The following is a 14332-nucleotide window of genomic DNA, read 5'->3' as shown; positions in this document are numbered from 1 at the left end:
AACCTCGAAATGCTTGCGTATTGGAAATTTTTAATATGCACCTGGTTAAGCTCCTCTGAAAAAGAGATGTCCTACACATTAACCAACACTGTCTAGGCCCACAAAGACAGGGCTTCTTTTTTTAAGGAGGGTTAAATTTAACCATTATGCATGTAATTCTTTTATTTTTATTTTTTATTTTGATGGAGTCTTGCTCTGTCACTCAGACTGGAGTGCAGTGGCACGACCTCAGCTCACTGCAACCTCTGCCTGCTAGGTTCAAGTGATTCTCCTGCCTCAGCCTCCCGAGTAGCTGGGATTCCAGGCACATGCCACCACACCTGGCTAATTTTTGTATTTTTAGTAGAGACGGGGTTTCACCATTTTGGCCAGGCTAGTCTCGAACCCCTGATCTCAGGTGATCTTTTTCCTGCCTTGGCCTCCCAAAGTACTGGGATTACAGGAGTGAGCCACTGTGCCTGATCTAAACAAGTAATTCTTTTTTTTTTTTGAGATGGAGTTGCGCTCCTGTTGCCCAGGCTGGAGTGCAATGGCTTGATTTTGGCTCACTGTAACCTCTGCTTCCCGGGTTCAAGCAATTTTCCTGCCTCAGCCTCCCAAATAGCTGTGATTGCAGGCATGTACTACCATGCCGGTTAATTTTTTGTATTTAGTAGAGACAGGGTTTCACCTTGTTAGTCAGTCTGGTCTCAAACTCTTGACCTCAGGTGATCCACCCACCTTGGCCTCCCAAAGTGCTGGGATTACAGGTGTGTGCCACTGTGCCCAGCCTACAAGTAATTCTTAATGTAAATGATTCAAATACATCAGTATATAGAGTAAAACATGAAAGTTTCCTTTTTATCTCCCATCTTTTTCCTTTCCCCTCTCCAGAGGAAATGGTTAACTCTTTTTTCTGTAAATTTACATACATAAATATATACATATATATATTTTATGTAATATATATATGTATATTTTATGTAAATAGGAATAATTTTCACTTTTCATTACCCTAAGAATTTTTATTTCCCTTTGTTCCAAGGTCCCTTGCACCTGAATCATCCCTTCTTTTTTTTTTTGCTTTTCATCCCTTCTTATAAGCAGTAAGCTCCAGGCTCCTAAACATAAATCCTCTTGGTGGCCACATCCAACTTTTTCTCTGTCCCTGAGGTCTCACTCCTCTAGCCTCCTCCTTTAGTACCTCAATCCAAATGCCTTAGAAGTCCAACCTCCTCTAGGAGGGTTCCTGGAATTTCCTTATCTCCTATCCCACAGTATCCTTTTTTTTTTTTTTTTTTTTTTTTTTTTTAAGACAGGGTCTTGTTCTGTCACTCAGGCTGTAGTGCAGTGGTGCTATTTCAGCTCACTGCAGCCTCAACCTCCTGGGCTCAAGTGATCCTCCCACTCTAGCTTCCTAAGTAGCTGGGACTAAAGGCCCATGCCACAACGCCCAACTAAGTTTTTTTTTTTTTTTGGTAGTGACAGGGTTTCACCATATTGCCCAGGCCAGTCTCAAACTCCTGGACTCAAGTGATCCACCCACGTCAGCCTCCCACAACATTCTTTATTCATACCTGTGACTCTCCGGAGCCTTCATCATCAAAGAAATACCTAACAATGGTACCATCTGCATGACCAGAGAGAATTCCTTTCCCAGAGCAACTGAAAAAGGAGAAAGGAGAGAAATACAGGAAGAGATCATTCTATCTCACCAAGAACGCCCCTCTCTCTGTTGAACACAGCCCCGCCTATGGTTCCTGCCACCAGTTCTCCTGCCTTTCATACTGTGGTCCTGCAGTCCAGACTTCCCCACAGCGCTTTCCTAACACCTCCAGACTCTGTGACCTCCTCCTCTTTACTCACTTTGCTGTCAGGGCCACCACATAAGACTCTGTCCCATAGATGGTAGAGGATTTATTAGTTTTGGTGTTTGCTAAACGAACCTGAAAATGGAAAAATGGACACAACAAATATGGTCAGGCTATTTTACATTTAATCAGGCCCTAAGAAGAAAAGGAAAAATCATCCCACAAAGCTGGTCCCTATGCATTCTCCCCAGTATACAATTTGATCCTAAGAAAGAGGATGAACCATATTCCTCTGTCCAGAACCCTTTTCCCAACCACCCCCTCTCTTGTGTTTCCCTCTTTTACCTTCCCTTCAGCCAGTCCAAAGACAATGATGTACTCTGCGGGCCACTGCAGACAAGTGACAGCACTCTGCATGAAAGGAAATGATGGAAAAGATAACCCCATCTGTGGGGGCCAGCACATTTATAACAACTTGAACACCCCGCCACACACCCCCACCTCCTATAGGAGGGAAGGGACACAACAGGGCTCTGAGGAAGAAAGCAGGTGACCATGAGCAGCCACAAAACACCATCCTTACAGTAGGAAAAGTCCAGATTCAGATGTTAGAAATGCAACTCCTGCGTTTCTACTATATCTACTATACAAATATATCTACTTATATATAAGTAGGTAGATATATTGATATAGACAGACATATATAGATATAAGTAGATATATTGATAGATGTTTGCTCATCCTAAGCTTCCAGGGACTGGACTGAACTTTACCGTCTGGATGAACTTGTTGCAGATGACTTTCTTGTCACCCCTGCCAAACAAAAGGAGAGGAAGCATATTTAAAACCACTTCCATAAACAAATTACCAAACATGATGCTGAGGGAAGAGAAGAAAGAGCAGATTTCTTCCTGGCCCACTAGTGTTTCTGACTACTCTCTAGGAGCCCTGAAAGGAGGCATATGAGGGAGCCTAATGAGCTTTGGAACAGTAACAAAGATGCAACATCCCTCTGGGCTTCCAGGATCTCACAGGGCCTCCTGTTGACCTTGGACTGATTCCTCCAGGGATGGGATTGCAGAACACATGGGACAGGCGAAGGTAGAAAAGCAACAACAGACTACAGAAAGTGCCTTCAATACCCAAGCTTAGCTTCTCATCCTCTTCATTTCCCCTCCCCAGAGAGGCATTTCTCTTGCCTTTCCTTCTTTCCTGGGCCATTCCATCTCCCAGTCTCTATCCTCACCAATCTTCTCCAATCTTGTAGACATAGATGATGTTGTCAGTCTGTCCTATGGCAATTTTAGTGGAATCAGGAGAAAAAGCCATGCCCTTCACCATATAGCTCTTCCTGCCATACTAAAAGTTAAAAAAGAAAAAAAGAAAAAGCAGTAATGAGTATACATGAAAGAGAAAAGAGAAAAAAGAAAAAAAGGTACATATGTGCTCCTAAGGGGGAGAAAAAGGTGGGCTACACCATTTCCTATGCCTATGGCTAGGAGACAGACTAGGTCTTCCAGGTTTGTATGACCCTATCAGTAGGTTAAGGTACACATGAATACACTCTTTACCTTCATGTCAGCTGGTTTGGTGGAGAATTTATCTCTCCGTTCTCCATGTTCATCATACAGCAATACCACTCGGTCCACTGTGCAGACAGCAAATTTGGCATTGTTCTGGGACCAAGCCATGCAGGTCACCTTTGCAGCTCCATCCTGCAGAGGCAAAGGGGTAAAGACAAATCCGTGTGCTGGTCTAGAACGCCAAAAGCATTTAGAGCTCCATTAATTCTAGTGTAATTCTGGCCAATTTTCTTCCTGTCATGGTCCTATCCTCAAAATAAAGAGATGCCTGTTGCCCATCCTGGTCTCCAAGGCCTTCAGACCCTAGACTGTGAGAATCGTGTGCTTCTAGAGACTCATATGCAAATGTACTAAGCGGCAGTGTGCTAAGTCCACTGTATCAGTGAATCGCTGCAACAGCCTCCTCATTCCCTTAGATGCCAGGTCTGCTACTGAAATAAATTCAATTCGTCTGGTAAGTTTTGATCTTTTTTTTCTTTTTTTGAGAGAGAGTCTCTGTTGCCAGGCACCAGGCTGGAGTGCAGTGGCGCGATCTCGGCTCACTGCAACTTCCACCTCCCTGGTTCAAGCAATTCTCCTGCCTCAGCTTCCCAAGTAGCTGGGACTACAGGTGCACGCCACCACACCCAGCTAATTTTTGTATTTTTTAGTAGAGACGGGGTTTCACCACGTTGGCCAGGATGGTCTCAATCTCCTGACCTCGTGATCCGCCCGCCTCGGCCTCCCAAAGTGCTGGGATTACAGGCGTGAGCCACTGCACCCGGCCAAGTTTTTATCTTTAGCCATTCATTCAATTAATATTTTTTGAGCACCTTATTGATCAAGGCACTTGGCCAGGGGCTGAAAGAGAGACAAAAAGAAAAACATAGATTTTTGCCTCCAGGTCTAATAAGATGGCGCAAAATAGGAAAAGTCCCATTATATAAAAGTCCCAAAAGTCTGTATAAAGTGCTCTAATAGTTTGGAGAAGGCTGAGAGAATTTCATGCTTAAATTACCAAAATCGAGCTTTGAAGAATGCATGCAGTTGAGTAGAAATTATCTGAGATGTGAGCAATGGCAATGAGCAAAGGCAAGTTCTGGACAAGAAACACGAATTTAGTTTATTTAAAACTATTATACCTTATAAATAGTAGTAGAACAGAAGGGGAAAGGCAGGAAAAAAAGGCCAGCTCAGGAGAGTCTTTGAAGGAGTTTGGGCTTATTTGGCAGGAAAGGGAGGGACAGTGAGAGCTCAGGATAGGGGGAGTAAAGTAATTAGAGCTGAGACTCAGGATAAACAATGCCACTTGCTTTTCCTCTTACCCACCTACTTCACAGAAACCTAAGTTAGAAGTTATCTCCAGGTGAATTACCCTGACCAGACCTGACCCTTCCAACACTAGCTCTGCTCCTGTATGGTTCTGCTACAAAGGGTTTCCTTCCTTGAAATCAAAACATTTATTCTGCTTTTCTTCTGCTCCAATTTTTTTTTTTTTAATTACTTGGACACTAGAGTTCTTGCTTAAAACATTGACACTTTTCACTCCAAACTCACCTATCTCCAAAGTCAGAAGTAAAAATGCTCTTTTCCCGCAAATCCTCAAACCAGAAAATAGCCACCCCAGCATCACTATCACCCTCTGACTCTTCCTTTCATTAGGTTAGAAGGGCTGAGGCTCCTCATCAACTTTTGCTGATCCTCCTGTTTCATCGCTTTGCCCAATCCTGTGCATTCAGCCCTACCAGCATCATGACATCATCTTATTTTGAGAGACTGAAGGAGGATTTCATTTCCAATTAATTTTTCCACTAGGGCAAAGAGATTTTTAAATTACAGATTCAAGGGACAGATTGCTAAGCAATGAGCATAAATATTTTTTTTTTCTTTCTCCAACTAAGGAGAAAGCACAACTCTCTTTTGTTCTAATTTCCTTTTTTTTTTTTTTTTTTTTTGAGATGGAGTCTCGCTCTGTTCCCCAGGCTGGAGTGCAGTGTCACAATCTCAGCTAACTGCAGCCTCTGTTGTCTGGGTTCAAGCAATCCTCCTACCTCAGCCTCCCAAGTAGCTGGGACTACAGGTGTGCGCCACCATGCCTGACTAATATTTTGGTATTTTTGGTAGAGACAGGGTTTCACCATATTGTCCAGGCTGGTCTTGAACTCCTGACCTCAAGTAATCCATGAGCCTTGTCCTCCCAAAGTGCTGGGATTACAAGCGTAAGCTTCTGTGTTCTAATTTCCTTCTATTGTCCAAATGCCACACCCTCTGTGAAGCCTTCCTGATTCCCATAATCAATTAATTCTCCTTTCTCTACAATATGTACCTCAGTAGATTGTTTTATTAAGTGAGGTACAGAATCAAATAATAAGAACTTGCCTTTAATAAGTACTTACCATAGAATAAGCATTTTGATAAGTGCCAGACAAGCATAGTCTCATTTTACCTCATAACAATGAGGTAGATGCTACATTTATCCCCCTTTTACAAATGGAGGAATGGAAGCCCAAAAAGATTAAGTAATTTGCCCAAGTTCACATACACAGTTTGTGAGTGACAGAACCATGATGTAATTAATTAATTAATTATTTTTTTGCAACAGAGTCTCACTCTGTCACCCAGGCTGGAGTGCAGTGGTGCAATCTTGGCTCACTGCAATCTCTGCCTCCTGGGTTCAAGCGATTCTTCTGCTTCAGCTTCCTGAGTAGCTGGGATTACAGGCATGTGCCACCACGCTCAGCTAATTTGTGCATTTTTAGTAGAGGTGGGGGTTCACCATGTTGGCCAGGCTGGCCTTGAACTCCTGACCTCAGGTGATCCACCTGCCTCGGCCTCCTAAAGTGCTAGGATTACAGGCACGAGCCACTGTGTCTGGCCAAGAACCATGATTTAAATCCATGTATGTGTAAATCCATAAACCACAATCCCAATTTCTTTACCTAAGATGCCCTGGTACATATTAGGCACTCAGTTATGGAACATCTTATTTATTTTCAAGACAGAGTCTTGCTCTGTCACTCAGGCTGGAGTGCAGTGGTGTGATCACAGCTAACTGCAGCCTCGACCTCCTTGGTTCAGGAGACCTTCCCACCTCAGTTACCCCAGTAGTTGGGCCTACAGGTGCTTGCTGCCACACGTGGCTAATTTTAAGTGTTTTTCTAGAGGTCTTGGACCCCTTAGCTAAAGTGATCCTTCCATCTTGTCTTCCCAAATTGCTGGGATTACAGGTGTGAGCCACTGTACCTGGCCAGACATCTTACTAGCTTTGTATTATTCCGCCCTTTGAATTTTGAATGTCCTTTCTCTTGTCTATCAGTTTTTCACACTGCTTTTCAGTTTACAATGCTCTTTTGTGTATACTACTCTATCTTGCTCTTTCCCAAATCCCCTAAAGTTGCTATTAGTACTCATGTTTTCCAAATGTAGAAGCTGGTGAGTGCTCAGAAACACTGTATAATAAAGGCTAAAGTTAGAGATATCAGGTCATTTGCTTAAAGATGTGGTGGCCAGCCTAGGCAACATGGGGAAACCCCATCTCTCCAAAATAATAATAATAAATAAATAAATAAATAATTACCCGGGCATGATATCACATGTCTGTAATCCCAGCTACTCAGGAGGCTGAGGCAGGAGAATCGCTTGAACCCGAGAGGTGGAGGTTGCAGTGAGATCGCGCCACTGCACTCCAGCCTGGGCTACAGGACAAGACTCTGTCTTAAATAAATAAATGAATAAATTAGTGGTGGATCTGAAATAAGGAAAAGGTAAGAAATTTTCTATGAAGAAAGTATGGTGGAGCTAGAACTTAAATTCTGGTGTGCTAACTCCAAAGCCCACCCTTTCTTCACCCTGTTCCAGGGCTCCTGCCCTAGGGCCCCGACTCTCCAGAATCGGAGGAGATTAGATCTCTACCATTAGTATACACGGCTCGGTCGTTGCACTCCCCCTTCACGGCTTGCACCTAAGGCGCTTATTTATAATTATGGGTGGATGTATACTCGCTGCTTACACGTGCACCTCTCCCTGTAATACGAGCCTCCTGAAGGCAGGGGCAATAAGTCGGGTGGTTTGGAATTCCTTCGAGCGCCAGCACGGGACCGGGGCCTGTACACAACTGACGTAAATGAAATGTAAGGAAAGCTTCGCGCTGCATCTCACCTCCTGAACACTGTATCGACAGGACAGGGCCTGGGTCATTGATATATACTTTACAGCCTTCTGCACACAGTAGGAGCTCCGCATCATTAAACTTCAGTTTCCCTACCTTTCTCGGAACATAAAGCGAAAGGGGGAGGGAACGGGCACGCAACTCCTCACCTGAGGGCTCAGCAGGGTCCTCAGGTGCTTCAACTGCATGACGCACACCTGTCTCTCAGATGCTACCAGACAGCGACAACTCCCGTGGTTACCTGGACAACCCGCCACGCAGCCGCAGCGACAGCCGCTGACGCTTACGCGACCGGAGAGCAACACGCGTCGCAAGGTCACACAGCTTTGCGGCGAAGCAAACAGAACGTGCGCAAGCGCGGTGAGATCTGGGGCGGGCCCTTGAGAGGGATTGATGAATGCTCTTCTTGACCAATCCTGTTTCGCATGCAAACCCTAACTCAAGCCCCTCCCACAAGCCTTCGACTAGTCCTGAGTCCTACGTCATCGCGGTCCGTCTTGCTCTTTGTCAGACTTGACTGTTGCTGAGTGCACTCTTTTAATCCTCACAGCCCTAGAGAAAAGCAGGGCAGTTGGTATTAGGCCTTTTGCAGTTGACGGAATTGTACCCAAATAGGTTACATGACTTGCACGGGATCGCAAGGCTAATAACGATAGCTAATGATGAATACCCAGTATGTGTCTGCCAGGTACTGTGCGAAGTGTTATACGTGCATTTGTGTCATTTAATCCCGAAACCACCTTTCGAAGGGGATAACGTTATTAGTTTCATTTTACATAGCAGGAGACTCAGGGCACTTGCTCAAACTAACACAGTCAGTTTGAGTTGGAACTGGGATTCAACCCAGAGTTGGTAGCTTTAAATACCTTTTATTTTCCTCAGGGCACTTGCTCAAACTAACACAGTCAGTTTGGAGTTGGAACTGGGATTCAACCCAGAGTTGGTAGCTTTAAACACCTTTTATTTTCCTTCTCATCTCCTAGCTCGCTCTCTCCATGCCATGATACTATAACCTGTGACACTCCCATCCCAATAAATGATGATATTTATTCTCAGAATCTGAGAGATGAGTGTTTTTGAACCAGCTGCCAGAGAAATGTAAGGTACCCTACTTCCAAATTGGGTAATGGTGGGTTAAAGACTGTTGTTTACATTGGAACGCTTTTAGGGTTCAGTTTTGAGGGCAGACCAGACTTGGCTCACCTGATAGTTGTCTTGTGATACCTGGGGTTGGAGATTGGTTAAGTAGAAAAGATACTGACTTGTTGATCTTTGTTTGGATTGGAGTTCCTTTCCAGATTTTTGGCCTATCTTCTAACATACCAGAGATATTGAAATGCAGAAAAGGAGTTACTCATAAGCCTCTCTGAAATGACCCAAAGCTGGGAAGATCTGTGACTCTCCAGAAAGTGTAGTATATGCTCTCTAGAGAGATTGTGGGTCCAGAAACCTTCCCCCACAGTGGCTGTAAATGTCAACAGGGGTTTGTCTCATGGCCACCAACCACTCCTTAGAAAATAGGAAAGAGTAGAGGACAGCCCCTATTTTCACGGGAAACAAGTAGGCTTCAGAGCTCAAATGTTAATTCTTTTGACAGGGGAGTCCCAACCCCTCAGTTTTATTTTCAGAATCCTCCTCTGGATATGGTGGCAGAGCATGAACATAAACTCATTTATGATTTACACTTATTATTGACTTTGACTAAACAGAGGCAGAGCAGAAAGGGAACGCAAAGGAGGGAGGAACAGACACAGGAACACATAGGATAGGAGCATGTGGCACCAGGAATCCATGAGTGTAGCTGTCCTTTCAATAGTCCCCAAGACACTGCTTAGTCCTTTTCTGACCATTAGCCCAGGGTTGATGGAGGAGTCAGAAGAATAAGTGGTGAGGAGCTGTGCTGTTGATGCAAGCAGTGAAGATTAAAAAGCTACTGCCCTCTCCTTTGATATGCCTTAGTTTCCAGTGGTTCCGGAACTTACATCTTTCTCTTATCTTTTTCCCATTCTCACCCAACAAAGCAACAGAATCTGGGGTTCTAGTTTTCTACACCTCTTCTTCCTGGTCCCTATCCCAAGGTGGAGTATTTTTACACCTTGCAATGAGAATCTGCTCCTGTCAAGTAGGTGGTGATGTGAGGGGCCCTTGGAGGGTCAGGAGAGAGACGAGGTGAGGAAATGTCTTCGGCATACTATATAGTCAGCTCCAGTTTGTCCAAGAACCTTTATTGGAAAAATGTCCAAGGAGTGAGATCACTGGCAGCTGAAGGGGCTGCCAGGTGAGAGGGGGAGCACCTGAGGCTCCATGGAAGACATTGGAGTAGTGCAGTGCAGCATCTGCCTCTAGGCTGCGACAATTCCTTTTGTTTGCTGGGGAAAGAGGAGTACCCACAGAAACACCCCTCTCTGAGGCCCAGAGGCAAGATGTGGGGGCAGCTGGGGATGCTGAGAGTCCTGATACAGGTGGAATGGGGCCCCCATTTGGGACCTAATGGGTTAGGGTAGAACAAGTGACTCTCCCCTGGACCAGGGGATGGGAGGAGATATCCCATCTGATATCCGCTCCCCAGGTCCAGGGGCACAGACTCTTAACAGACTGGCTCTGCTCACAGTGGAAAGAGGATGGGTACCAGGCCTGAGATTGTGGGAGTGTCATTACCCTCTGAGAGTCTCCAGCAGATCACCATCTTGGGCTTTCCCTGACCCCACCCCCATCCCCAAGTTCTTAGTGCATCTCTCTTCTGGGTGTGTTTCTTCCCTCAAACATCGATGGTGTTGATGGATGGTGACTTTTTCTGTGAAAGGAAATGGACTGAGTCTCAATTTCAGGAAGGTAATAGGTGCCACCCTTTCTCTCCAGCCTCCCTCATTCCAGGTCTTCCATTTTCATCTTTTTCTGCCCCTCTTTGACCTTCTTCCTTTTCCTGGCTGCCCCTCAGGGGCAAAAGCACCCTTTCTGCCCTCACTGGCCCCCACATCACCTGTCTTGTCCCCACTGGCCTTCCCTGAGGACTCTGTTCCGGTCCCTTTCCCTTCTCCTTGGGATTGTTGTTGGAGTCGTTGTCCTTGATGATGTCATACTGACGGCAGAACAGCCCAATTACAGCTGAAACATAATACAGTCTGAGCTTTCATCTCCCACAACAGGGAGATACCCACATAGCTTCTAGAAAAATCCATGAAGAACATCCTGAATTCCTGGTGCCCAATGCAGTCCTCCTCTCTGGGCTCTCAACAGCCTCCTCTCCCTCTCTTCAAACTTCGAATCATCCCTCCTCAACTAAGTGTCTCCCCACTCCATTTCTTTCATTTTTTTTTTCTTTGAGACAGAGTCTCGCTCTGTCATCCAGGCTGGGGTGCAGTGGCACCATCTCGGCTCACTGCAACTTCCTCCTCCTGAGTTTACGTGATTTTCCTGCCTCAGCCTCCTTGAGTAACTGGGATGACAGGTGCTCTCCACCACACCCCACTAGTTTTTGTATTTTTAGTAGAGATGGGGTTTCACTATGTTGGCCAGGCTGGTCTTGAACTCCTGACCTCAGGTGGTCTGCCTGCCTCGGCCTCCCAAAGTGCTGGAATTACAGGCATGAGCCACGTGACTGGCCCATTTCTCTCACTTTTTCTCCTGACAACCTTTGCCACCTCCCACCTTAACTGAGTCCCTGGTCCCCTGTCTAGCTGCTTACTCACCAGCCCACATGAGCAACACCACCACAATGATGACCACTTCCCCAGTCTGCAGTGGTCGCTCTCCATCAAGACCCTCCACTGTGATGTCACCTGAGAAGGGAGAAGGCAGACTCCAGGTTACTGGGGAATAGCTCTCTGTGCAGACATATGCAGGATGGATATGCTGGGGATTAGAGAGGGCAGACCCATCATAATGTTGCCCTTCGAGTGTAGAGTAGCCCCTCCGTGGGAGGAAGCCATTGGTGGACAGGTGGTTAGCGACCAAAAAGCAGATGGCTGCAGGTTAATTACTCACTCATGCAGGCTGCAGCTGATGTGAAGTTGGGTAACAGGAAGCTTAGAAGCCCTTCCCCCAGAACAACTCAATACCAGCCTGTCTATACTCAGTCCCCTTCTCACCTGCTTTTCCTTCCTTTCCTGGCAGTACAATATTATAAATTGATTAATAAATGAATTAAATCATCCTATGCACATCAGCTAGACTGTTTCTTGTCTTGGGGAAGTAAGTAAGAGGCTGCAAGCCGGGTAAGCAGCCGGAGAATCCAATAGCACAGACCCTCACCTGGGCCTGAGCTGTTTGAAGGTAGCCGGTCAGAACCCTTGAGAGTTCGGAAGTGCACCCGGGGCCCTGGGGGGCTCTCTCCCCGAAGGCCGATGCTCCTGACCTGCACTGTGTAGTCACTGTCTTCAGCCAGGCCCCAGAGGGCACAAGCCCGGGTGGTGGTGTTCACCTCCCGAATCACACGCTGCCCGGGGCCATTCTGCCGCTGCAGGGAGATGAGGGGAGAGGAGACCAGCCTCAACCCAGTGCCAAGCCACAAGGCTCAACCGAGACTCTTCAACATCCAAGCACTCCGGGGGAGTAGCGTGAAAAGGGCAGCCTGAGCCAGGATAGCCTGCTTCCAGATCCCCCACCTAAGTGAAGGAATGTGCAGAAATCCAAGGACACAGGTTGGGGGAGCAGAAGGGTGATTCATACTTGCTGGGAAATGGAGTAGCCAATGACGATGTTGCCTTCTGGGACGTCCCAGGACACAGTGGCCGAGTTGGCTCTGAGGTGAGTGACCGTCACATTCACAGGAGAGGGAGGCCGGTCTGCAGGAGCCAGAGTGTTAACAGGTTCACCCTCTGACTAGCTCTGGTGGACCGTCAGCCCCGTTCCCCTTTACTCACCTGCTCGCACAAAGCCCAGGTCACAGCTGACCAGCAGGAGGACCGTGGGGCTTAGATATGGGGAAAGGGGCAACAGCGAAGCCATGTCCCCACCGAGTCCGCTGGGGGGGCACTGGGGCATCCGCTTGACATCCAGACGGGGCTCCTGGAGGTGGCAGGAGTTGTGGGAGGTCAAGGACTGCCCAGAACGCACGGGGGGAGGGGTAGCAGCTCTCTTGGGCTCCCCACAGCTCACAACAGCCCTATTTTCCCCGCGTCCTCCCGCCCCTGCATTGCCCGGGCGCCCCCAGAGGGCGGTCAGCCCTGCCCACACCCACCTCCGCCGGTCCTCGCGGTCGGTCAGGCCTCCGGGGGCTGCTCGGTGCCCAGAGGGCGGCCCATCGCCCGACTCGGTGGCGCTGCCCCTACCCCATCTTGGCGCGGGCCCGGCGAGGCGGGCAGCGCGGGGCCGAGCTGCCTGCCGAGCGGGCGCGGGTCTTCGGAGCCCCCAGAGCTCGGGCGGGCGGAAAGTCTGTCCCGGAGCAGGGGGCGTTGCCCGGACGCTGGCCCTGGTCCGCGGTGCGGGAGGCAGTGCGGCGGCCTCCGCCCGCCCCTGCAGCGGGATGTGACCGTCCGGGAGAGCCAGCCGCCTTCTGCAGCGCTGGCCCAGCTCGCTCCGCCGCAGCCCGACCGGGACGCGCGGGCCCGCCCCGCCCCACCGGGGTTCTGGCCGCCGTCATTCCCCTCCAGCCCCCCACCCACGTCCTCTCCGGGCTCCTCCCACGACCCTCCCAATGGCGCCTCCGGGTCCCCCATCCCCTATTTCTTCTTTCCCAGCTCAGGCGGCGGAGCCGGCGGGGGCGTAGGGGGAGGCTCGGGTGCGAGGGTCTCCGGCACCTGGGAGATCCCCTTCCTGCCCGCGTGGAAGAGCCAAGTTGGGAGGAGGAATTCCACCTCCAGTGCCCAAGGGGCTAAGAGGAGAGGGGACAGAGTGATGCAGATAATAATTGCTTTAACAATCCCTTACTTATAGACTGCGTCAGCTTTGAAGTCTCTTTCCCATTCATAATCTGATTTAATTCCGTTCGCTTTCTCATTCATTCTTTCATTTATTCAGCAAATGTTTATTGAGCATCTCTTATGTGTCTGGTTAAAACCTGGAGACAGAGATTGTTAAGAATGTTGAGCTTCGAGGGAGAATCAAAGCTCAGAGACCTATGGCTTTTTAAAAAAATGTTATTCCTTTCTTTTCGCCTTTTTGTTTTGTTTTGTTTTTGTTTTTCTAAAGCTCTGCCACTTATGGCATGGTTTTGGAGAAACTGGTTTATCTGTGCCGCAGGTTTCCCACCTGTAAAGCAAAGGGAGTGAAACCTCACAGGGTTGTTGTGAGGCTCAGATGAGGCAATGTTGGGGAGAGATCTTTATAAATCTCACGTGTGAATGGACGATGATTGCAAATTTGCACCAATTTGTTAGTTACTTCCTTTGTTCAATAAACATGTAAGCTCTTACATTATTTCATGCTTTGGTTGAGCTTGAAATCTGGGTGTGAGTCCCGATTTGTCCAGCTGAGTGATCTTAAGCAACCAACTCAACTACTCTGAGCCCGTTTCATCATCTGAAAATGAAGGTGTCAACATTGACCAACATCTTAGTGTTGGTGTATCCCATGAGATACTGTCTGTGGAAAGTGTGTTATTCAGTATAAACAGATGCTGGCTAGCACTATGTTTAGGGCAGATCCTTTGGTTTCTAATTCTCAATGTAGTATTTCTGTCTCTGTGGCATTTTTCCAGCTCTAATGTCCAGTACAGTGTGTGCACACTTGGGGCTCAGAAGCTTCTGCTGCCTTCCTTTCTGAAAGGAGAGGGTAATATGGGACCAGTGGGACTGTGCCTGTGGAGCATGTGATCAAGTCATGGGCCAGGTCCTCTGACTTCTGCTGACCTGGCCGCCCTGATCTCTGGCCTC

The 14332-nt window shown here is 47.7% G+C and overlaps 2 protein-coding genes across 16 annotated transcripts in view; both read right to left on the bottom strand.

Annotated features, from left to right (window-relative positions):
* Window positions 1–7862, bottom strand: part of IFT172 (intraflagellar transport 172) — a 42745-nt gene extending 34883 nt beyond the window's left edge. For 4 of the 14 annotated variants that reach the window (XM_035273507.3, XM_035273508.3, XM_035273511.3 and 1 more), the window contains exons 1-7: window positions 7670–7862; window positions 3362–3505; window positions 3037–3149; window positions 2564–2603; window positions 2136–2201; window positions 1846–1925; window positions 1557–1644 (exon numbers count right to left, since the gene is read on the bottom strand). In XM_035273507.3, the coding sequence (XP_035129398.1) occupies window positions 1557–1644; window positions 1846–1925; window positions 2136–2201; window positions 2564–2603; window positions 3037–3149; window positions 3362–3505; window positions 7670–7708 (570 nt within the window). In that variant the 5' untranslated portion in view covers window positions 7709–7862. Of the gene's footprint in view, window positions 1–1556; window positions 1645–1845; window positions 1926–2135; window positions 2202–2373; window positions 2604–2989; window positions 3150–3361; window positions 3506–6929; window positions 7067–7669 lie in introns of all 14 variants that reach the window. The other 10 variants (XM_035273509.3, XM_078349619.1, XM_078349621.1 and 7 more) reach the window with 8 other exon arrangements.
* Window positions 7863–9728: 1866 nt separating this feature from the next.
* FNDC4 (fibronectin type III domain containing 4) lies at window positions 9729–13018 on the bottom strand. 2 transcript variants are annotated; one of them, XM_002757958.7, is made up of 7 exons: window positions 12700–13018; window positions 12383–12527; window positions 12189–12304; window positions 11772–11976; window positions 11210–11299; window positions 10501–10625; window positions 9729–10314 (listed from the first exon to the last, which is right to left on the bottom strand). In XM_002757958.7, the coding sequence occupies exons 2-7, from the start codon at window positions 12501–12503 to the stop codon at window positions 10279–10281; spliced, it is 693 nt and encodes a 230-aa protein (XP_002758004.2). In that variant the 5' UTR covers window positions 12504–12527; window positions 12700–13018; the 3' UTR covers window positions 9729–10278. The 2 variants fall into 2 exon arrangements, with proteins under 2 accessions (XP_002758004.2, XP_035129414.1); XM_035273523.3 differs by lacking the exon at window positions 10501–10625.
* Window positions 13019–14332: the final 1314 nt, after the last annotated feature.

This window comes from Callithrix jacchus, chromosome 14 (genome assembly GCF_049354715.1).
Source record: "Callithrix jacchus isolate 240 chromosome 14, calJac240_pri, whole genome shotgun sequence".
NCBI classification, from domain to species: Eukaryota; Metazoa; Chordata; class Mammalia; order Primates; family Cebidae; genus Callithrix; species Callithrix jacchus.
Note: the sequence above shows the minus strand (reverse complement) of the source record. Positions and strands in the feature narration are given on the sequence as shown.